The 26,417-nt window shown below is 33.7% G+C and overlaps 1 protein-coding gene across 1 annotated transcript in view; it reads left to right on the top strand.

Annotated features, from left to right (window-relative positions):
• LOC143078278 (uncharacterized) overlaps positions 1–26,417 on the top strand; it is a 40,409-nt gene that overhangs the window by 2,613 nt on the left and 11,379 nt on the right. The window contains exons 2-5 of the mRNA XM_076253185.1: positions 91–174; positions 7,362–7,664; positions 15,277–15,331; positions 17,993–18,117. Of these exons, the coding sequence (XP_076109300.1) occupies positions 91–174; positions 7,362–7,664; positions 15,277–15,331; positions 17,993–18,117 (567 nt within the window). The remainder of the gene's footprint in view (positions 1–90; positions 175–7,361; positions 7,665–15,276; positions 15,332–17,992; positions 18,118–26,417) is intronic.

Genomic DNA, 26,417 nt, shown 5'->3' with positions numbered 1-26,417 from the left:
TCATTGTTTAGACTTTGACAATTTTCAAAATTGAGTTATTGAAACAATAATGTAAACTATATGACTTGAAATACTTTCTTTATTTTTCAGAATTTAAAACATCAAAAATGGTAGTAAACATACTTTGGATATCTGTTTGGATGGTTTTCATGGTAATTCTGTCAGAAGCAAATGGTATTTTTCACTAATATACTTTGATCATGGTTAACATGTACATGTATGACACAAACAATTGATTTTTATTCCCCATGGAACAAAGTTCCGTAGGATATAATGTTTTTGATCTATAAATCTGTCTGTCCATCAGTCCTGTTTTTGTCATCGCAACTCCTCTGTATCTGAAAATCTCTGTTTTTAATTTGAAAGTCGCTAAATTTTTTATTCCCTTTAATCAATTGAGTTGTTTTGGTATTTTGTTATCTCTGTTTGATTATAAATGTGAAGAGAAATAAAACTATGTTTATGTTCATGGAAAACATTGCTAAAAACACTAAATGTCATCAAAAAAGTTGTGTAAACAAACCTAATGCATAAAAATGTTAAAATTTTTTATCAATTTTGGCAGAAGTGCAAAATTTGGCAAAATGGATCTCACCATAATTCAAGTTTTTTAGTGCTGATAGAAAGAGGGAGATCTCCATTTTTGTTAATCCAAAGGCTGTATGAATGACACAAAAATAGTCATCTATAATACTAAAATTACGAGGTCCATCACGTAAAAACGACGAATCAAAGAATTCAACTTTATATACAACTAATATAGTACAAAGGTGTAGATTAAAAATTACACCACTCCAGGCCCTATTGTTTTCCACGTAATTAATATTGCCAATAATTAGGAAGTTCCGGGTCGAGTCCGATACCGATACCAATAGTATAATCACCTGTTACCTATTACCTTATCTGTACGTTCCGCATCTGACAGGCGCACCACCAAACGGTGTATTCAGGATTAATATGCTATATACACGGGTCATAATCACAGGGTTGACACTACTAAATTGTCAAATTGTTACCTATTGTAGTATTTTAATCCGTAAGACTTTCTAAGATAACAATACGAATACTAAAAATCTGGACTAAAAATAAGTTTCAATTTGTTAACGGGCATGACGTAAAACAGCGAATAAAAGAATTTAACTTTATTTATAACTAATATAGGACAATGCTGTTGATTAAAAAATACTCCATTCCAGGACCTTTTGTTTTCCAAATAATCAATATTACCAATAATTGATAAGTTCCAGTTCGACGGGTTCAAACAGAAAGATTTGAAAGCAGAGAAAATTGTGTATCTTATAATCGGCATGACTTTATCAGATGACAGTACTAATACTAAAATAAGGCTTGCGCATAGTTATATACTTTAATTCAGTCACGGACCCGCGATATCACGGATGTGTTCTAGTAAATACTAAATATCTAAACAATATTATTTGTAATGGATATTTCTCAAAAATGGATATTGCATATAGTCGTTATTTTGCAAAAAAAACAACCTTTGATCTTACTGAATGGTAATTTTCTTTCTCAGCACAGTAGAGTGATATGCAAAATTATCACTAAGCACTAAGCACGCAGGAGCTGTTGAAAATGAAGTTAACAGCATCGTCATACAATTTTATACTACTGCAAAATGTTTTTGGCATCGTATATTGGTATGACGTTGTCGTCGTCGTTCTCATCTGCGTCGTTCTACGACATTTTGGTTTCCGAACAATATTTAAACGGATTTTATTTCTATGAAATTTGAGCAGAAGGTTCAATACCACAAATGCAATCTTACCAATGGTTTAGAAATTAGGGGCCCAAAAAGGGTAAAAAACAAGCAATTTTGTATTTTTTTTAACTTTTTACTTTTGTGTCAGTGTATGGATATCCCTGAAATTATACCACAAGGTTTCATATCACAATGGGAAGACTTGGTATGAGTTTGGGGGTAAATGTCCCAATTGTTCAGGAGTAAGGGACAAAAAACGGGGCTTTAAACAAGCATTTTTCTAGTTTCTTGACAAAAAACTTGTGTGTAAGTCTATGGATCTCTCTGAAATTGTATCAAAATGTTCCATATTTAAATGTGGAGACTGGGTATGAGGTTGGAGGTAATTGACCTAAACGTACAGGAATTAATGGCCAAAAAGGGGCCAAATGGTAGCTTTTTTCTAGTTTCCAGACAATAACTTGTATTTAAATAAAATTGAGAATGGAAATGGGGAATGTGTCAAAGAAACATCAACTCGACCATAGAGCAGACAACAGCCGAAGGCCACCAATTGGTCTTCAATGCAGCAAGAAATTCCTGCACCGGAGGCGTCCTTCAGCTGGCCCCTAAATAGATAGGTATACTAGTTCAGTGATAATGGACGTCGAACTTAACTCCGAATTATACACAAATAAACTAAAATTAAAAATGATACAAGACTAACAAAGGCCAGAGGCTCATGACTTCGGACAGGCTCAAAAATGCGGCGGTATTATACATGTTTTTTGATATCTCAACCCTCGCCCTATACCTCTTACCAATGTAGAAAAAACCGCACAACAGTACGCACAGTAAATCTCAATTTGAGAGAAGTCCGATGTCAGAATAAGAAACAAAAGACAATAAACAATATGACAATAATACATAAATAACAACAGACTACTAGAAGTTACTGACATGCTACCTCCTGACCTCAATTAAACTGATTGAAAGATTCTGTCTTCATCATAATATGAATATCAGGCACACTCTCTCCTGTTAGGGGTTTAGTATATTATACAATCATAAAAACTATGAGAAGAACATAACTCGTGAGATGCCAACAACTGGTTTTAGAATAAATGTGTTTAATTCCGATGCAAAGACCCTATAAGTGAATCAATATTAAAGCCAAAATATGCAATCTTTAATGACCTGACAACAGTTCCGTAACTATTTCCCTTCTCAAAAGGCCTGTTTAAAGGTTTTGTTAGCTTTTGAGGTGAATACTGACATGTTTGTGCTTTGTAAAGAATATTACCATATGCATAAAAGATTGAATGTGAAATACCCGAAAATATAAGTTGTCTGCATGTTGAGTTATAATTACGAATGATGTCCTTATACCGATGATAAAATTAAGTAAATGTTTTGACTAGTTTATGATATCGAAAACCCTGGTGTAATAATTTTTCAGTTATTCTACATAAATTTCTATCTCGCTAAAATCTAATACGTTGTTTCATACACGAGCGAATCATACAAGTTGAGATATATGTAAAACACCATACGATGGTGACAATTTGAAAATTAATAAACATATTTTAACACATTTTAAATTTTTAAGATTATTCACCACATTTATTTTATGTCAGAAACCTATATTATGTCAAAAGTTGATCAGAATCTAAATTCAGACAGTATCAAGCTTGAATATTGTGTCCAAACTTGTACCAACTGTTCAGGGTTAGACCTCTGTGGTCATATCAGGCTGCGCTCTGCATTTTATTGTCATATATCATATATTGTCATTCTTTATATGTACATACAATTACATTAGATGTATGTTTCATTATGAAACTTGGTTTTGTTTGGCTAACAGCAATATCGCGTCCTTATTACACAATGAAATTCAACATTCATGATGACAAAAGATTGAATGTGAAATACACGAAAATATAAGATGTCTGCATGTTGAGTTATAATTACGAATGATGTCCTTATACCGATGATAAAATTAAGTAAATGTAAATTAACATTTATTACGCAATGAAATTCAACATTCATGATGACAAAAGTTCCCGCAATAAAGTGCACAGGTAAAGTAAAGAAAAACTTGATAAAAATCGCGTTTTCATGATCGTAGCTAAAATAACATTTATTGTAAATTAAAGACCTTTTAACTGGAATTTCTGATACTATTGATTTTATTAATGCCATGTGTGTAAGAAGGTATTTCTTTGTTTAAGTATATCAACATGAGGTCAAGGACTGCAGCATGTTCAAAGCATGATCATCTATTAAAATTATCTGATTGGTCAGTTCTTGAGATCGGTAACTAATATCAAATTTCTACATGTTCTTGGACATGTGATCATTCGCCTTTGTTTTGGGAGAGAGAAAAGATCGTTTTTGAATTTTATCTGAAAACCCTCCCATTTCCCTCCTTTTTGTCGAGCCGCAATTTTTGTTGAAGAAAGCTCGACATAGGGATAGTGATCCGGCGGCGGCGGCGGTGTTAGCTAACTTCTTAAAAGAGGGGGGGCAAGGGGGGTTCCAATAACAGCAAAACAGTGAATTGATTTGGTGAAAAACAGATAACAAGGAATTGAAAAGGGACAATAACAGATAACAGTAAATGAAATATGAAAATAAATCTATCCAGGACCAATCCAGTAGATGACTCGTAGATCTTAGTATATAAGTATATAACTTGTGGTATGGACCTAGAAAATTGTAATTTGTGTAAACAAGACGTTTCGGCCGTTGAGGCAGTTCTGCCTTGGTTGATTTTTTTCCGTAACTTGTACAATAAGTTATAGCATGGATGTTGAATTTTTCTGAACGAAATTACTAGTTTCTGTTTTTGATATACGGATATTTTTAATCTAAGGCATTTGAGGGATCAATTTTTAATGATTCAGTTTTGTTTATTTAATTTTTGAAAGTAGTGCAGCCAGTGACACTTTATTATCAATTTGATTTTTAGATTTTTTATTTCTGAAAAGCAATATATATACATTTGTACTTTACAAGTAATAAAAAAACATTGATGCACAATATATTTTTTTTATGTAATGACCTCATGATAAAACTTACTTATAAAATACAAAAATACCCAGATCAGTGGAGACAGGACATGTAACTGACACACACATGCCAGTTATGGTTATTTTGATAATAGAAATTGACTCAAGTGACAATTCTGATAGTAAAATAGAAATTTGACCTAGTGAAAATTTGGATGACACCTAGTGAAACATCAATCATGCATCTTATGTGAAATTATAGAATATGGAAAATTTGGGTACAGTATTGTAGAAGCTGTAGGAATTTTAAAAGGGTATTTGTCGAAAAATTAAACTGAAGACACATCTTTATTTGCATCAATGGTTTCTGAGCTTCAATTTTCGCCATGTGAAGCAGTTAAAAAGCTTTTAAAAATATGGTGGTCAGGGTTCTCTTTCATTTAAATGAAAAGAGAGGGAGTAGCACTTATAATATAAATGCTAAAAGAAAAAGATGTTGTATAATTCCCAAAGCCATAATTCAAACCCATACCACTTAGTAGTGTAAAACAATTCAAAGGAGAAAACTAACTGCCTAATTTATCCACAAAATAGTGAACGAGAAACTTAGTAACACAGTAACAAACTACAACCACTGAATCCAGGCTCCTGACTTGGAAATAGGCACTTACAGAATGTGACTGCGTCAACTTAAGCATGCTAGTTGGTGTCCAATCCTCCTCTAATCAGGGACAGTGGTGTAATAGTACAGCATAAAGATTATTATGTGGTCATTGAATAAAAAAAAATTTATAGGGTGTACCAAATTAATGCTTTTTTTTTTTTTTAACAAAATCCATACTATAGGTTATTGTACAAGTAATAAGTGAATTATAATTTGTACAAAATGCTACATGTTCACAGACAACGGAATTTATTACAAAGGATAATAATAATATATACTGGAATGGTCCTGGGTCCAATTGATTTTAATATGTTTATGTGATGCATGTTACTGAAATTCTTCTGCAAATACAGGGCCACCCGATATTACCAGTAGAAAGACCCCAATAGATATACATTGTAAGATTAAGAAGATGTGGTAAGCGTGCCAATGAGACTATTATCCATTCAAATCACAATTTTCAATTATCTTCAATTTCTACGGAAGATTGGCTATCAAAATGATAACATTCCAATTCTCAATAACAGTTAACAGCAAATAGATTCTCACAATAACAGATAACAAAATAGATAATAGTCCTATAACAGCTAACAAAGAATAAGACAATAACAGCTAACAGTAAATATATTTTCAGAATAACAGATAACAAAGAATTAAAATGCCCCATAACAGCATAACAGTTAAACCCCTTGCCCCCCCTTAAAAGCTTTGTATTTTAGAAGATGGAAGACCTGGATTCTTCATACTTTGTATATAGATGCCTCATGTTACGAACTTTCCGTCAGTCACATGTCCAATGTCATTGACTTCATTTTTATGGCTCAGTGACTGCTTGACAAAAAAGTTAAGATTTTTTTGTAATGTTAAATTCTCTCTTATTATAAGTAATAGGATAACTATATTTAGTATTGCGTACCTTGCAAGGTCCTCATGCCCGTCAGACAATTTCCACTTGACCTCGACCTCATTTCATGGATCAATGAACAAGGTTAAGTTTTGGTGGTCAAGTCCATATGTCAGATACTATAAGCAATAGGTCTAGTAAATTCGGTGTATAGAAGGACTGTAAGGTGTACATGTTCAACTGGCAGGTGTCATCTGACCTTGACCTCATTTTCATGATCCAGTGGTTATGATAGTTAAGTTTTTGTGTTTTGGTCAGTTTATTTCATACTATATGCAATAGGTCTACTATATTTGGTGTATGGAATGATTGTAAGGTTTACATGTACCTGACAGGTGTCATCTGACCTTCATGGTTCAGTTGTGAAAGTAAAGTTTTTTTAGTTTTGGTCTATTTTTCAAATACTATATGCAATAGGTCAACTATAATTGGTGTATGGAAATATTTTATGATCTATATGTCAGTCGCGCAGGTTTTATTTGACCTTGACCTCATTGTCACGGTATTTGTGTTTTGGTCTGTCTTTCTTAATTTATAAGCAAAAGTTGTATTGAAGAATTGTTAGTTGTACATGTCTGCCTGGTATGGTTCATCTGACCTTGACCTTATTTTTATGGTTCATTGATAAATGTTTAGTTTTTTTGGTTAATGTTGAGTTGATGTGACAGTTGTAATAAAGCTTTATATTTAGGACTATCAACATAATATCACTGATTAGTAAAGAAGGCGTGAAATTTCAGCGTGATCACTCTTGTTTTAAAGTGTTATCATATAGGATTATTTATTTATCATATAGGGTTATTTATTTTTCTTTAAACATTAATTAATTACAATATTCATGTAGTGTTTATATAACTTGTATATACATATGTTTGTGAGTTAATTTTTCAACTCACTTTTATTTTTGTCATTTTTATGATGTTTATTTTGTTACGGTGTTGCACTTTTTCAACCCCACCTTTGCTTATTAAAGTCATTGTCATTTATGCAGTACTATTATATTGTTAATATGTAAGTTAAAATATGTCATGTATGTGCAACATTAATTGGGAACATTAAAATGATGTTCTTTTATTATTTCAGTAACATGGAATGTAGAGAAACAAATATCAGCATATGGTGAAGATTTAGAATTATTTTGTATTTCTGACGATTATGAAATGTCATCAACAATGAGTAAACGATGGTATCAGGGACAAACATTGCTTACTTTCAATGATGAAACAGATGATATTACAAAGTATAATGCCACTGTAGAAAGCAGAGGATTCAAATTGATTATCAAAAACCTGACAGAAAATGATGTGAATGAAACATATTGGTGTGCATATGGTTTTACAAGGTCTCAGAAATTACCTCTGCTGACAAAAGATGTTTTTAAAAAAGGTATTTACTCTGATTAATCTCTGTTTAATATCAACAGATTTACAGTGAAGAGATCTAGACAAATAAATCTCAAGTTTCAAGTGTTTATTCTCATTGTATGTGAACAAGTACAATTGAACATACAAAAAAATAGGTTGATTCAATGAACAAGTTAATATATAAGTATAGACGAGAGTAGTATAGTGCGAGGGAGTATGAGCCCCAAACCTCGGACGCGACACGCGCGCTGCGCGCATGCGCTGACGCTATATTTGGGCCTTAGCGTGGATACCGTAGTTGACTCTGAAATCTAAGGGTATGACTCACAGGCCGACACCATATTTGGGCCTTCGCGCGGACGCGAGCGCTATAGTTGGAACTGAGCGCGGACGCGAACACTATATTTGGGCCTTCAGGCGGACATCGGGACACCAACTCCATATTTGGACCTGAAATCGGGACGCGAGACGTTATAGTTAGACCTGCGCGCGAACACTCACGCTATATTTGGGCCTTCACGCGGACATCAGAGTTGGACTCGACATGGGGATGCATACCTAAGGATATGACTCACACGATCGTCGTATGTGGGTGCAGAGGCTATAGTTGGGCTTAGGCGCGGGCGCTATACCTAAATATTGGACCAAGCTACCCTCCAAGGTGGACGTTACGTCACACTCTAGAAAGTGGTGTTCGGATAAATCTCTCTCACACTTCCAGATACCAGATCTGGTTCAGGACTTGAGACCTGCTACATATACATGTAGGTTGTTTAGGTTTTTTTTTTTTTTTTTTTTCTTGTTTTTTTTCTTATTTTTTTTTTTGTATCATTTTTTTTGTTTGTATTTAACCAAATAAGGCTACGAGTTTGCTGTCATTTTTAATCAAGTCAGTGGATGAAAAGGTGTTAATAATGTCCTTCATCTCCAGTCCCCGACATCTCAATTTGACGTAATAAATGCAATACAGGCCACAGGTATCTGAATCATCGGGTTGAACTTGATTGCCAACCACACAGTATTCCGGTCCATTCACGATGAGTACATTTCGTAAAATAGCGTTGGTACGTTTCCGGGTATCGTCCTAAGGAGTCGAAAAATTCAGGTGGCCCCGATGCGGGAAAATGGAAAGCCACCCAATGACTCCCCTTTTGATCACAGTTGTCCGTATTGACCACACACGTTCTAGGCCTGTCGCTCACATAGCTAGGCAAGTCTTCTGCACAGCACACGGTCACGGTTAATCCGCTCAAAGCATCCTCTACATCTTTCCCCGTCATCGGGAGAACAATGCCGTTTTTCTTCCCACACCCTTGCTGACTATGGGTTTCCAATCCGCGAAGGTGAACAAACACTACTCCACAATCCCGACAGGCGATGAGATCTTCTCGTCTCTCAGCATCGTCCGACGATACGTCTGTTGTCTCGTCGGCCATGTCTTCGTCTGACGAGACCAAACTTTCGTCTTCGGAGAGATGGGTGTCCTCCTTCTTTTCATCATGTGTCTCTCCAAGACCTCTGTGCGTAATCTGGAGGCTTCCGGGGTTCTAGCTTTTAGGTCAACCAGAAGGTACCCGAAAGGTGTCCTCGTTGCCTCTTCGAATTTCCGGAGAAAGAAGTCCCCTCGAGAAGGATACATCTGTCGGCCCAGCGTCATGATGGGTTGACGATCAATGGGGTTATTAAAGAGAACGAGATAATGACAGTTTCGTCTCTGGGTGGGGTCTTTGCCAAAGTATAAATTCTGATTCAAAACGACGACCGATAAATTTCTATGGTGACTCCCTTCCGTAAACAAATCATTTATTCTGGAGTCTTTGGCCGAGGTCGACATGAGATCATCTAATAGGATCATGTTTCGAATGTTGGGATCGAAAAAATCGTCCCTTTCGAGATCAAAAGGAATTCCACGAATGAATTCAACGCGTGGAAGCACTGTTCGTTGTATTTCCTCGTAAAGAGGTTGCCACCATTTATACAACCAAACAATTCTTTCTGGACTGGGACTACACAGTCTTTTTATGTGTTGAAGCACATCTTTCATAAAATGAGTTTTTCCGCAGGAGGTGGGACCGGACACGATCATGGTAAAAGGGTGTATAACACGAAAGCCTCCTGCTGCTTTTGCTGCTGCTTTTGCTGCTGCTTTTGCTGCTGCTGCTGCTGCTGCTGCTGCTGGGTAACATCTGGCTGGTATAATGACTCATCGGAAGAATGCTTACTTCTCATATGTCTTTGAAGATCGTGCGGCCACACATATACTTTACGGCAAATATTGCAATTAAACATATTCGTAATGTCCTAAATATGAATGTGTAGTTTCCTCTTATAGATTCTTCCTACGAAAATGTAGCAAGAGAAATACGTGGTCATCTTTTAGACGACATATTTGCAAATGATCGTCTCTCAACACAAATTCGATGTGATACAATTCATTCCTGGTGACCGGAAAATAGATTGGTTTCTCAAACGTCACGTCCGTGATATCTACATTCAATAACCGTATCGACTGGAGAATAGGGAGAGCCGTTTCCCTCACGTACGACTGGTGCACGAAATCGGAACAAAAATACATACGTCTCGTTGAGGCTTCTAATTCCGGTATGAACGACACCTCCAATAATGCACATTCCCACGATCCATCTAACGTATAGCGTTTGGGCAACCGCACTTTGAAATTGCCACCTACATTGTTTGTAAATGTTGAAAGCGAGTCTTCGCTATTAACAAATAAACAAAACTAGTCCATAATATTCATTTCAGTGTAACCTTTAGACTCTCTCTTATAGCTTTATTCAACCCAACCCCGTAGTTAAGAAATAAACGTAAAAAGTAGTTGGTTGCTGAACGTTCAGTGGCAAATAGTTCATTCAATTTAACAATAAATACAATAGGTCTTGTGATAAAGCGAGGGAAATTTGGACTACCGGAAAATGAGGAAACATTGGATAGAGACAAACGTTTTGTTAACAGGCTAACTCGCGTTGTGGATAAATATATTAGTACAGTAGACGAATTTAGCTTCTATACGATTAAAAAAAATTATAAATACAACTTTTATGGTTTCTGTACTCGTCCTGACCTATCTCTCTTCCTTTACATTTTGTTATCTTCAACACAGTTTTATGTAGAGGAATATATAGACATAGAAATTGTTTGATTGGACCGTATGCTAAGAGCCGCCTACCTACAGAGCAAGTATCGTCTCATTTAAACCGGTTGAAACCGGTTCTGGTTTCTCTGCACAGACATAATTCCTTCACGTGCACAACAACTAATAGGATAAGTAAAGAGAAATCTTACAGTATACTATTCATATTTGTTTGTTTTCTTTTTTATATAATTTTACAGCCCATAGTTCTTTATTCCTTATAGTTTAGCAGCCGTATATTTCTCTATTCCATACAGATTAGCATGCAACATTTATTCTTAATATTTTTTTAAATCTTTCTTTATTCTTTATTTCTTTATTTGTTTGTCCATTATTCTCTATATTTTTTAATTTATATTCTTTATTTATTTATGCCCATTATTATAAACTCCATCAAAACCTCGTATATAGATATAGATAGATTAAATACATTATCCGTGTACAGGGGCGGATGCAGGAATTTTCGAAAGGGGGGGGGGGGGTGCTAACCCAGGGCACCCAGGGCAAAGGGGGGGTGCAAAACATATGTCCCGATACAAATGCATTGATCGGCAAAAATAAAGGAGGGGTGCGCACCCCCGGAACCCCCCCCCCCCCCTGGATCCGCCACTGCTGTATTTGTGAAGATAAAAAATCAATTACGGCCGTTGACGATAAGATATTAATAAATGAGAAACAATTTTTAATGACAAAGTGTGGATTTTAGTTAATCATTTGGGGTAAAATTTTAATCATGACCATATGATATTAATAAAGTGGTTCAAAGAAGTATAAAAGCAATAATACTGAATGTTTCACGGAGATAAGAAATCGAAAAACTTCAAAAACGATAAATATTTCATGTCACAGACGATATTATTATAACTGTTGCTTATGTCTGTTAATTAGGAGCAGATAAAAACCTGTGTACACCTGTAAACATGTTATTGAAAGAAAGTGTATAAAGATACAGATTTTTTAATCACCAGATGTGCTTTATCTCTTCATCTAATTATTTAAGGTGTCATCTTAATCAGCACCATATGATATTAATTAAATGGTTGAAAGAAATAGAAAAGCAATACGACTGAATGTTTCACGATTGTCATGTTAATAAGATAAGTAATCCAAAAACTAGAAATAAGAAGATAAATATTTTATGTATTGATCATGTTGATTTCAAACATTTTTTATCCAAGTATCTTTACACGTGCATGTATTTATAGTACCGCCTACTGGATTGAGTGACAGTTTATCTGATTTATATAAATAGTACATCTTGGAGAATTCTTACAGTTGTTATAAGCATGTATAAGCAGTAACTATTTTAAGAGGTAGAATTTTTTTTTCTTCAGAATTACCACAGACTTATTATCTAGGGGCTGGGTAAGCGTTTAGCAAAGAAAAATTCGCGTCCGTTTTGGAGGGTATACCGTCCACTTTTAAGGGTGTGACGTAACGTCCACCTTAAAGGGTATACCGTCCACTTTCTAGGGTGTGACGTAACGTCCACCTTGGAGGGTAGCTTGGTCCAACATATAGGTATAGCGTACAAGGTTTAAGCCCAACTATAGCGTCAGCGTCCCAATACGGCGTTCTTGTGAGTCAAAAATATAACGTCAGTGTATGCGCGCAGGTCCAAATATAGCACTCGCGTCCCGATTTCAGGTCCAAATATGGAGTTGGTGTCCCGATGTCCGCGTGAAGGCCCAAATATAGCGTGAGTGTACGCGCGCAGGTCTAACTATAACGTCTCGCGTCCCGATTTCAGGTCCAAATATGGAGTTGGTGTCCCGATGTCCGCCTGAAGGCCCAAATATAGTGTTCGCGTCCGCGCTCAGGTCCAACTATAGCGCTCGCGTCCGCGCGAAGGCCCAAATATGGTGTCGGCCTGTGAGTCATACCCTTAGATTTCAGAGTCAACTACGGTGTCCACGCTAAGGCCCAAATATAGCGTCAGCGCATGCGCGCCTCGCGTCCGAGGTTTGGGGCTCATACTCCCTCGCACTATACTACTGACGAGTTGTGTGTATATGGGCGTTTTTCAATAAAAACGTACTTTCTTGTCCCAGCCACTTTAAAAAAAATGTGTTTGATCTTTGCAAGTATTTTTTTGTGCAGTCAGTACATTGAATTAGATATAACATTTTTAAGCAAAGAAACAGTTTATTTTTTCAGAGGGATTGATAATATATTGATTCCTGAATGGTCCAAAACAACCAAAATGGCATGTCCCTAGACCGCCTGTTCAACATTCATACTCTCAAATATCGTAAAAAAATGTAGAAATAAATATTAATTTTACTTAATATAAGTTCTTTAATAATTCAAAAGTATGTTTAGAGCCAACATATTTTAATAAACAGCTTTTAACATAGGATTTTTTAGTTTAGAAGGTGTGTCCCTAACACAATGTCCACTACGAAACGAAGTCATTAAAACTTGCTTATAAACAGTTTTATAAAATCAATGTAATTTTTTGTTTGCAAGAGATATACACATTAGGGTTTTACAAAAGAAGTGATGCTTTTATAACGGCAATTAAACTGTTGGTAAGAAAAATTGAGCACATCAAATGGACCAGAGTGATACCGTATTTTTGTAAATGTCCACTACGAAACGGGTCGAATCTCCTTCAGTAACTGGTTTTAAAATAATGAAAAAAATATCAGTGTACAGCTTAATAACGCTTTGATGAATACAGTCAGTCTTGTTACTAGGGGGGTTGTGAGAAAAAAATAAAACATGTGAATACGTCCCCTACGAAACGGTCCCCTACGAAACAAGTTTGAGAGAAAAACGTTTCGTAGTGGACACTACCACTACCATGCAGTCTTTTTTTACTCTTTTTTAAATTATATTCGTGCAAAGCAAATAACAAAGATTAGTTTGATGTAATTTTTATTATGCTTTTTATTAACATAGAATAGGGTTGATGTCAACTGCGAAACTTTTTTTCCACTACGAAACGGTTTTGTCAACTACGAAACGCATCAAAATGTCCACTACGTAACATGAGTTGTACCTTCATATGTGTAGTACTGTCTAATCTTTATCGATAAAAAATGGTTCTCCAATTCAGAAAAAATGAGATTTTTCTAGTATATAAAGTAAACAAACTGGAATGTCTATAGGAAACATTTAAAATTGCAAAAATATGTGTGTTTAGAAGCAGTTTCGTAGGGAACAAAACACAAATTATGAAAATAATATAATTTTAAGGAGTATTTAAGATTGCACTTTTTGTTTACAAACAGGTCTATAATAGAGGTATTCAAAATAACTCTTGAAAATAAATTTTAGACTAGTTGATTTTCCATTTTTTTAGGTCTGAAAGGAACGCTTTTATTGAAAAACGCCCATATATATGAATATAACTCGTCTAAACATCAACCCAACAATGTCAGATCTGTAAATTTGCTTTCGCAATTTTTTTGTTCTTCCCTCTCCGGGATAAGGCATGCAGATGTTCTTCTTACAGATCAGCTAAATTATCTATAGTAAATGATCCTACAATATAGTGATCCGATGGACAAATCTGGTGTAGAATTGTCACTGGTTCAGACGTACTTATATATATAATTATTTCTGTGACTGTATCTTACATTCATTTGTCGGATCCTTTGCTATAGATAATTTAGCTGATCTGTAAAAAATACATCTCCATGCCTTATATATCATGTACTGTAGTACGACGCTAGATTAAAACTGACGTGGAAAGGTGACACCCGGCCACCGAAAGCTTCATTTTGAAGCCCAGGTGGTCGTGTGGTCCAGCGGGACGGCTACAGTGCAGGCGATTTAGTGTCACGATATCTCAGTAGCATGGGTTCGAATCCCGGAGAGGGAGGAACAAAATATTTGCGAAAGCAAATTTAGAGATCTAACATTGTTGGGTTGATATTTAGACGAGTTGTATATATAACATTGTTGGGTTGATGTTTAGACGAGCCTACATTCACTTCATTTGAACTTTGGTGGATAGTTGTTTTATTGGCAATCATACCACATCTCCCTTTTCGTATATTGGAACAAATAATAAAATTCTTCACTTAATGAGTTACAGTCACAAATATCACAAATTCTATCATCTCTTGCTATTCCCCAAATCAAGAATATACCTGGTCTACAGAAACTGACATACTGACTATGCAACAAAGAAAAACATGGTTAAAGACAAACAAAGCCCATCAAAACATTACATTTAAAGCTGAAAAACATAAACTATACAAAAATCTTAGGTGTTCCATACAGGTAAGCAGATCCTGCTCCCTCTGTTATGTTTCTCAAGGTAGATTGATGGTGATGAGAGTCAATATACAAAAGATCTATGTAGAATTGTTTGTCAAAACTTTCACTTTTGTCCATCCTGACATATTTTCTTTACTTTAAAAACTTACTTATCAATACGTTATACAAATACTTTAATTCTCTGTCTTTTCCTTTTCTTCAAGTTTTTGTTAACATCTATACATGCATGTGAGTTCATTGCATTTATTTTCAGATTTACCTGAACATATAGGGGAACTTGAAGATAGTGATAGTAAAATTGCTGTTATGTAAGATTCTTATATTTCAGTTCATCTCTTTAATAGTATATATATATATACATGTAGATAGACTTTACAGTGACATTAAAACAAGAAAATGGAGTAAAACATTGATAATATTATACCTTCACTCAGAGAGAGGGTATTATTCTGCAATCAGCTTGTGTGTACATTTCCTTGTTACTTTACCATTCTATTGTAAGGGATTATTTATGATGTCTAGTTTAAGGATGTATTCAGATCAGTTTTTGGAGAAGAAAATTGATGTTCGAACTACTTGGGTTTTTTTCTACGAAACAGGGTGAAATATTTTGCCCCATATCACCGTTTTTTTTTTCATTGCAGACTTCAAGAGCTCATAAAAAAAGTCAATACCAAATTTTAAGTATATGATAGATTCATGTTCTAACGATTTGAGACCCAATTATGCCAAAGCTAAATATAAAAGTAAAAGTTCTATTCAGCCTTTTCTCCCTATAAAAAAAATCATATATCTTAAAAATAAGGAATTATTTGAATCAGGATAAACTTCTGGAAAATTGATAAGAAATGAATGATGAAAACTTACCCAACTAAATAGGGTTAGCCAGGCGCGCATAGCTAAGGTTAATTTTACTTTCACTATCATTTCAGTATGAACTAACTAACCTCCCTTAGCCATATTTGAATGTCTAACCCTATTTAGTTTTCATCACATATTTCTCCTCAATTTTCTAGAATTCAAAATTGTTCCAGATTCAAATAATTCGTTGTTTAATAAGGAATTCCATAACCTATCAATATTGTTAGAATTGAGACAACAAATCTACAAAAGAGTAGGACTGTTAGCTTATGTTATTCCTAACTTATGATGTTCTTATAATATCAACATCATAAATATATATGCGTTTAAATTTTAAGTCATAACATTATAAGAACTGAGACAATAGTGGATTGATGCAGTGTGATTCAATATTGTCAGATGAAAAACAAAGCTTATTAAGACTGTTCTTCATAAGAAATTTTTCATTATCAACAAAATCTTATTTTAAGACTTATCAAACACATCTTTCGGTTTAAAAGAAAAATACTTGTGAAAGATACAAGGCTTAAAAATTGGTAAACCATAAAATTGTTAAAGTGCAAGTTATATACTTGCCGAAGTTATATACAGTTTAAATATGCAGAAAAAGAAGAAGATAATTCCAAAGGAAACATAGTGTCATATGTTTGTTTGTCATTAATCTTCTTTATTGTTTATAATTTAAAAACAGATGCAATTTAGAAAAATTTAAGCCACAATCTGATACTCATACATGTATATTACAATAAAGTGATGTGGTATACTTGCCAATGAGACAACATTTCGCCAGAAATCAAATGTCGTGGCTTAGTAAGCAACTTTGGCTCACTGTACTGGTTTCAACATGTGCATATTTAATTATGTTTTCCCATAAATGTTAGGGACAAGAAATATAATTGCTGCACGCATCACATTTTTGGGCCGGAAATATGTAAGTTTTTGGTATTAAAAAAGTGCAAGATATTAAATAAACAATCTGTATGTTGAGGGTGTTAATCTTCAAATGCCAGAACGGGTCCAATCCAATTAATTATGATAATGCTATAAAATATAACTTACGTGTAATTGTGCAGTTGATGAAATCGAATATCTTTAAGTGCAATTGATGCAATGGAATTTCAACTAATTTACATCCCTTCCCCACTTCGTTTGACAAAAGATATCAATATGAACTTACAAGCCCTTATGAGAAATATTGATCATTGTTGAATGCCTCATGGTGACTTGGAGATAAAGGAGAACAATACAAACCTTCCTTATCTGGGTTTTACCATGCATTGAATTGATATCATTATTGTCTAATGTACATTTACTTCATATCCCTTCATAAAAAAATGTCATGGGGTATACTGCTTCGTACTACAACTAAAATTCTGAAAGCTTCAGACAGTATTGCAAATTTTTTTAATTTCCATCTGTTTGGTTGCAGTAAAGTTACAAAGTATTAAAAAAAACACCAAGTGGATATTTGTGAGGTTTAAAAATCACTTTCAGTTACTGAAACATGTTACCTAAAAAACCTCACGTTGAAAGTAAAGATATCTTTAAAATGATTATTTTCTAAATGATGAAAACAGTATATATAATAATCAAAATAGAATATAAAATAACTATTTTGAGAAAATAATGCAAGCTAAAAGTCTTTTCTCATGTTCCGAAGACGAGTTGTTGTAAGAACATGGTACCTTTTTTACATTTCTAAAGATAACCTGGTTTGGGAAATCCCCAAATACGGGTCACGCATTCTGTGCATAATAAAATAATGAACATTCATTGTTATAAATATTTGGCTTCTCTTTCTCATACAAAAATTAATAAATAATGATTTTATATCAATTAAAAAATGTACCTGAAATCTTTAATTTTCATATACCGCAGAAAATAATAATGTAGATCCGCAGAAACTCATTTAGCAATCTCAAACCCATATCATGTAATGGAGCGGCTTAATATCGGCCCGGCCCATAATAAGAAAGTTTTCAAGCAAATCTTAATGCCAAAGTGGTCAAGGGATTTGGAATCCCTTGACTGTCTCATCTGGTTGCTGGATTTCGGTATTTAGCTCTGTTGTTTATGTTTGTAGTTTAGTTTAAACTTTTCTTTTTTAGACTTGGCATAGTAATAGGTGCATTTATTGTTATATTAATATCTGTATTTGCAATATTGTACAAAAGAGGTCGACTTGAGATGGTAACTAAAATGTGTTTTAATGGACAACCTCAGAATGCTCCAGGTAGGTTTGTTTATGGCTTTTTAACCGGATTTTTGTGACAAAAATGTCGGTTATTGATTTGATGATGTACGGCGGGCGGGCGGGCGGCCGGGCGTGCGGGCTGCTGGGCGGCAATCAAATGTTGTCCGTGCATTAACTCATGAACCGTTCTACCAAAGCTTTTAAAATTTTAATATGTTATTACTGACAACTATACGAAGGTCAAGTTCAATAATGGCGATTTTGACTTTTACCGTTCAGGAGTTATGGTTCTTGAAAGATTGAAAAATGGAGTTTCCAGTCGTGTCCGTGCATTTATGCATGAACTGTTCTACCAAAGCTTCTGAAATTTTAATATGCTGTTACTGATGACAAAATGGAGGTCAAGTTCAATAATGACGATTTTGACTTTTACCGTTCAGGAGTTATGGTTCTTGAAAGATCGTAAAATGGCGTTTCCATTCACGTTGTTGCATTTACTCATTAACCATTCAATCTAAGCTTTTCAAATTTTAATATGTTGATACTGATGACAAAATGGAGGTCAAATTTGATGTTGACGATTTTCACTTTCACCATTCATCAGTAATGGTTCTTGTGATATTGCCAGGACACAAATAAATGTTAATAAATCCGGTTTGCTGTCGTTGTGACAGCCTCTTGTGTGAACCATATAATGCACTGAAGCATGGCATACTTTTGAAATTCCTTTTTATTCTCAATATCACCAATCAGACTGCAACATCATTTTTTTCTGTGAAAAGATACATCTGTTAAGTAATCAAATCAAATGCAATCAAAACCCTATGGTACTGGCTTGATTTCTAAATCTATCAAGGTCTATCACTACTTTTGAGATACACAAAATATAATACATTGATCTTAACATTCTAAACATCCTATCCATGATCATTTCTGGAACATGAAGCACTCAATTTTCCTATACTGCTGACCAGAAGTCATTTACAGCTTTCAAATCACTTTCAAAACCCAGTTCTGTACTTTAATTACTTATGTACAATTCAGAATATTCTTAACCTGGTCATATGTTTATTGTTTTTTACAAATGGTATTTTGAGCTTTCCCTTTTGTATACTTTTCATACTTGTTTGGCTTTATAAATATTTTAATATGAGCGCCACTGAGAGTCTTATGTAGACGAAACGCGCGACTGGCGTACTAAATTATAATCCTGGTACCTTTGATAACTAATTTCATATATAAACAAGGTTGTTCTTGTATGTGCAATTATGTCTTCAAAATAAAAAAAAAAATCAGAATATAAATTGATCTATTTTGTTATGGTTTGAACTTAAGAATTCCATGGGAAAATATTTCCATCACAAATGGAAAACATATATGTGTTACTTATTTCATCATTTTCCATGATAAGATGGAAATCTTTCCTTGAAATTCCATGGAAAAAAGGATAGAATCTTAACTCAGAATATTTGTGAGATGGAACGAGGGTTGAATGATGACTTAAGCATGAATAAAATGTACACACAAATTATTTCAATTAGAAATTTGAGCCAGTGACAAATATTCAATCTGTTTTCATTAATCTTTATGATGAAGACATGAAGTGATATGACCATACAGTGTGAGTCCAAAAGTAGGGTAGGACATATATTTATACATTTTTGTGCATTTATTATTACTTAAAACATAAAAATGCTAAAATAAACAATAAAAGGATAATCTTTTATTATAATATATAAAAAATGTTCAAGATATAGGTAATAAACAGTATTCAATTACGGCTCTTTTAAAAGAAATACGATAACTTCTAATACAACCTCAAACACATTTAAAATTTGAACTTACAATGGATATACAGGCAACAAACACAGATGTCTTATCTCCTGAACAAAATGTAAAATATACATTGGATGCAGATGAAATAGTTCCAAATAGTTCTTGACATTAAATAGTAAAATTGTGAAAGGAAATGGGGAATGTGTCAAAGCGACAACAACCCGACCATAGAGCAGAAAACAGCCAAAGGCCACCAATGGGTCTTCAATGTAGCGAGAAATTGCCGCACGCGTCCTTCAGCTGGCCCCTTAAATGTATACTAGTACAGTGATAATGGACGTCATACTAAACTCCGAATGATACACTAGAAACTTAAACTAAAAATCATACAAGACTAACAAAGGCTAGAGACAAAATTGCGGCGAGGTTAAACATGTTTATGAGATCTTAACCCTCTCTCTATACCTCTAGCCAATGTAGAAAAGTAAACGCATAACAATACGCACATTAAAATTCAGTTTAAGAGAAGTCCGAGTCCGATGTCAAAGAATGTAACAAAAGAAAATAAATAAAATGACAATAATACATAAATAACAACAGACTACTACCAGTTAGCTGACATGCCAGCTCCAGACCTCAATTAAACTGAATCAATTTGAAAGATTCTGTTTGTCATCATATGAATATCAGGCACAATCCCAGCCGTTAGGGGTTTAGTATCATACTATCATAAAATATATGAGAAGAACATAACCCGTGTTATGCCAACAACTGGTTTTTTTTTTTTAATAAATGTGTTTAGTTCCAATGCAAAGACCCTATTAGTGAATCAATATTAAAGCCAAAATATGCAATCTTTAATGACCCGACAACAGTATCGTAACTATATCCCTTCTTAATAAGTCTGTTTAAAGGTTTTGTAAGCTTTTGAGGTGAAAACTGACATTTTTGCGCTTTGTAAAGAATATCACCATACAAGATTGGATGTGAAATACCTGAACGTATAAGATGTCTGCATGTTGAGTTATATTTACGAATTATTTCCTATACCGATGATAAAATTTAGTAAATGTTTTGACTAGTTTGTGATATCGAAAACCCTGGTGTAATAATTTTTCAGTAATACATAAATTTCTATCTCGCTAAACTCTAATACGCTTTTACATACACGATCGAAGCGTACATGTTGAGATAAGATGGTGACAAGGGAACGTCGTCATCTAAAAATGGATTATTAACGATAGGAAATGAAAAATCATCTCTTTTATCATAATTTTGTGTATTAAGCCTCCCGTTAATGATATATATATATCAATATCGATGAAAGGGCAGTGGTCATTGTTAGTATTAGATTTATTTAAAGTAAGTTCAACAGGATAAATTTCTTTAGTATACATACTGAAGTCGTCATTTTTGAGAGCCAATATATATATATATATATATATATATCATCCAAATATCTAAAAGTATTGTGCAATTTCTGTATCAAATGTTGTTTCGATTGGTCTTTGCTTTATTTTAGTCATAAATTGTAACTCATAACAATACAAAAACAGGTCCGCAATAAGTGGTGCACAGTTACTTCCCATTGTAATTCCAATAACTTGAAGATATACAGAATCTCCAAAGCGGACAAAGATGTCATCAAGTAAACATTCAAGCGCATAATATAGTATCAAAGCATGTCAAATTGACACAGTTCTTTTGTTTATTGCTACTGAAAAATGACCTAAAAGAGTTTGAACATATGTACTCGTATTCTGACTTTTTTAATGCCCAGATAATTAACAAGAATATGAGGCAAAGTGGTATATAGGGTAGAAAAATCAAAACTTTGAACAGATTCAAAATCACCAATATATGCATGCAATTTATCAGTTACTTCTAACGAGTTTTTGACACTCCAAATGTAATTAATTCCACTATTTTCAAAGGCCTTATTTAAACAATTTATTATCAGGTTTTTTATTGTACCGAGTGTACTAGCAAGTAGAATAGACAATTTAGTAGTGGAACAATGGCTTGAAGATGAAATAAATCTATATTTGTGCGGTTTTTCGTGTAGCTTCGGAAGCCAGTACATATATGACATATTTGGGACTTTCATTGTGTTTGGTTCTGCTTGTAAAGAAGTAGCTAAAAATTTGTGTTTGTTACAGATGTTGTTTTCTGAAAATGGAGTCAGTTTGAATGTTGGTAAATTTATAATGTCCTTTTGCAGAACCTCAATATAAAATTTACGTCAACAATAATGATATTATTAACAGCTTTATCAGCCGAGACAAAAACAAATTCATTGGCTAGTTCTTTAAGTTTATGTTTGAAGCGCGAAAAAGGGTTTTTATGATTGTTGTTAAGAGTAAAATGTTCTTTAAAATGTTGTTTTCGAATATCAACTATCTTCATTGCTGAATCAAAAAAAGAGTCCAAAGATTTTTGTCAGCTTTTTCCCGTTTTATCCATTTCAAACAGTAGGTACGGAGTGAGTCGTGGATGATATTACGACACTCATTCCAATTAATAATTGACGGGGACGATATTTAGTTCCTTTTCTGAGGAATGATTTTAACTCTCGATGTTAAGGTCTCCTGTTATGACATGGGAAATGGGGTCATAAGTGTATTCGGAATTACTGCAATTACATGACATAGGTGTATTTTCAATGATATGTACATCTTTACACACTTGGCTATAATTAAACACATATTTCCGGTTAGATTTCTTGTAAATATAACTAATAAGAGGGAGTTCAGTATTATCAAAATATCCAGGAATTTGGTCTTTTACAGAATGGTCGTTAAATATACCGACAATATTTACAAAATCAAAACCTTTATTGACATCCTTTACTTTAATCAAATGTTTTTATGATCCTCAGGGCGATCAATTTTGGGAAACAGTTTAGAATAATAATATGCCATTATAATTTGAACGATTTCATACTCAGGACTGTAATATGAAATTTTGTTGCAATCCTCTAAACATGCTAAAATTTTATTTAATTTATTTATAGGTAAAGAACAGAGCTTGGTTAACAGATAATGTCTGCCGTTGTTTATTGAAATAGAAATTAGGTCCGAAATATTTGTATGGTTGGTCCGAAATTTTCTTTGATTGCGATTTTTTCTACGTCCATGAGAACGATTTTTACGAACAGTTTTAGAAACTATATCCAACATGGTAACAGAATCGGTTCTTGATATATTACCAATTCCCATGATATTATCATTAGGCCGACGGGGTAGACTGTCTGTAATTTTTTAATCCGATTTAATTCAATTATTTTCCGTGGTCGTACAAACTTTGAATGTGATTCACCAGGCTGCTTATTTACTTCTTCTAAAGGTTGAACTGTTAAATATTTAATAGGATGATTGTGCTTTTTAAGATGTTGATAAATTATACTTTTAAATTTATTAGGTCTTTTAAAACGATACAGGTGTTCTTGCGTGTGTTTAGATAAATATCGTTTAGTTTCACCTACGTACTAAATACCGCATCCCGGTTTTGTTTCATGTGAGTAAATAAATAATATTAAAATTGAGAATGGAAATGGGGAATGTGTCAAAGAGACAACAACCCGGCCACAGAGCAGATAACAGCAGAAGGTCGCCAACAGGTCTTCAATGCAGCGAGAAATTCTCGCACCCGGAGGCTTCCTTTAGCTGGCCCTTAAACAAATATATATACTAGTTCAGTGATAATGAACTAGTATATACTAATACTGTTTGTTTTTCAAGTAATTTCAGTTTCAAAATTTTAAGACCATTAAACGTGGACCTTACCGTATTGTTGGTGGAATGACGGGGACATGTAAGTCATTTTTTGGCATGACACTTATCGATAGAAGGGTTACCACGATTTTTATTGTTAAAAATGTTAGCGATGGTAGTATTTTTAGATAAGCGATTTTGAAGATTGAGACGTGTAGATACCCTTTGAACGAGTTTAGTATTTAATCATTTTCCATTTCTAAGCTTCATATTTGTTTTTTGATATGTGGATTTTAATAGAAATGAGCAAAAACTGGCGTCCAGAATATGAACCAGCACACAGTAAATTGAATAATGTAAAAATGAGAAAACTGGTCGGCTGAAGACGTCAAACGCTTTTTGTCATAAATTACCCGACAAATTTAACAAAGGATAGGGTATATCAAGGTAGCGACTGACGTCTGGCAAAATAGATGAATGGGGCTGAATATTAAAATACTACTTTTTGATAAATATTCCTAAAGTAATGAACATAGAGAAGTTCTCGCTCGGACACACACTCCATAATCTAGTATAATATAAGAGCATAAACCTTAAGCACGGAAAGGCACTCTACTGTCTCAACACGGCACTAAAGACAAACTCTGTAAAGTGCAGATTTATTCTTTGATGACTTGCATTGACATAATTGTATTTTGGAGCACATCTTCTGGTAAGTACACTGAATAAGATTCCTTTAGTTCAACATAGATAGTAGATTTTTCATTTATAATTATGATGATTGTGTAAGACAAGACAAACTGAATATAGTGTATTATGATAACTAATAATTCACTAATAAAGTAATTTGGTTATAACATTTGAGATCTGTGGAAATTGGTTGCCAATGAGACATAGATTAAAAAATGTAAATAGTTTATCTTTATAGCAAACTACAGATCAAAACTTAGTTATAACGATATGGACAATACCAACAAAGACATTTATATGCAATATTAATGAAAAACATGTATTTTACATTCGACAGTTAAACACCAGTTGTAAATCAATGATTTGGAAGGGGAAGAATATTAAGACATCACACATTCCAAATAAACATTTTCATTTGTGATTAAACTGATTTCTTTTGATTGTATATTTTCCACATAAAATAAGTATCAAATGAACATATCACCCAATACAGTTGTTAACAATTATTGTGTTGAGGACATCATTTAAAGAATATTTTATTAGTTATTACACTAACATTTTAGGTATCCTGAGGAAGAAATGAAGCTCCAAAATAAAAAGGTTAATGCTGTTTTCCAAGATGGATCTACTGAAGACTGATGTTGACAAAAGTGGCATTTATAACATAAATTTCTTGTTATAAAGGCAGTGCAAACATATACCAATTTTGAAAGTGTTTGCATGTTTATTATGATAAATACTATCATTATACATCAAATGATACTGAATTAAAGGTTAAAATGATGGTTGAGTTGCATTGCTTATTACTGACCAGTGCAAACCTCAAAAGACCTTACCAAACCGAAAAAAAGCATGGAACCTATTTTATTGTTTCAGAAATTCGTGTGACGTAATTTGTGTACCTTTTCACTATTCGTATGTGACGTCATTTTTATGATTTTTTGCGTTCAGGCCTGGACTAAGTCGGGTGTGTCTATTTTTCTGTGTTGGTCTTTGCATTATGTATTCGGGTTTTGTTTTTCTGTAATTAGTTAATACTTCAGTTTCATTATGTATATCTTTTATATTCATTTGATAAAATTTACTGTTTGTACAGCATAAATTGTTCTAAATAATAAGGATGTTCTTATCATAAGCATAAAAACAGAGCCGTATTTGACACAACCTTTTTCAACTTTTAATCTTCAGTGCTGTAAAACTTTGTACTTTTTTTTCACTTTCGATCTTTTATATCTGGGCGTCACTGGTGCGTCTTGTGTGCACGAGGCGCGTTTTTGGTGTATTGAATTTTAAACCTGATGCCTTTTGTTATCTATTAATCATGTGTTTTTTGTCTAATACGTTCTCTTATTTATTTGTATTGTAGTCCTGTAATATTTATGTTGTCATTTCAATGTTATATTTAACATTGCCATTAAAGTGCGAGGTTTGGCATGCCACAAAACCAGGTTCAACCCACAATTTTTATCTTTAAAAATGTCCTGTACCAAGTCAGGAAAATGGCCATTGTTATATTATAGTCCGTTTCTGTGTGTGCAACAATTTAACGTTGTTTTTCCGTTGTGTCGTTTGTTTTCTCTTATATTTGAGTGTGAATTCACATTACTATAAGACGGGTCAGGGTACTTTTCTATCCCAAATTCATGTATTTGGTTTTGATGTTATATTTGTTATTCTCATCAGATTTTGTCTAATGCTTAGGACGTTTCTGTGTATGTTACATTTTAATGTTGTGTCGTTGTTTTCCTCTTATATTTAATGCGTTTCCGTCAGTTTTAGTTTGTTACCCCAATTTTGTTTTTTGTCCATAGATTTACGAGTTTTGAACATCGGTATACTACTGTTGCCCCTATTTATCACTGATAAGTCTTATGTAGACGAAACGCGCGTCTGGCGTACTAAATTATAATCCTGGTACCTTTGATAACTATTATCTAAATTTATTATTACAGATAAGGTTAAACAGGGTACAATGTATATTGCCAAAAAGTAAATTTGAGAAATCCATTCTAAATGGAAATGATGGAAATATTTCCATGGAATTAAATGGAAAAAGAAACATCATGGAATATAATTCCATGGAAAACCATCAGGGAAAATATTTCCATGGAATTCAATGGAAAAAGAAACATCATGGAATATAATTCCATGGAATTCTAT

This window comes from Mytilus galloprovincialis, chromosome 6 (genome assembly GCF_965363235.1).
Source record: "Mytilus galloprovincialis chromosome 6, xbMytGall1.hap1.1, whole genome shotgun sequence".
NCBI classification, from domain to species: domain Eukaryota; kingdom Metazoa; phylum Mollusca; class Bivalvia; order Mytilida; family Mytilidae; genus Mytilus; species Mytilus galloprovincialis.
This window is presented reverse-complemented; position numbering and strand designations above follow the sequence as displayed.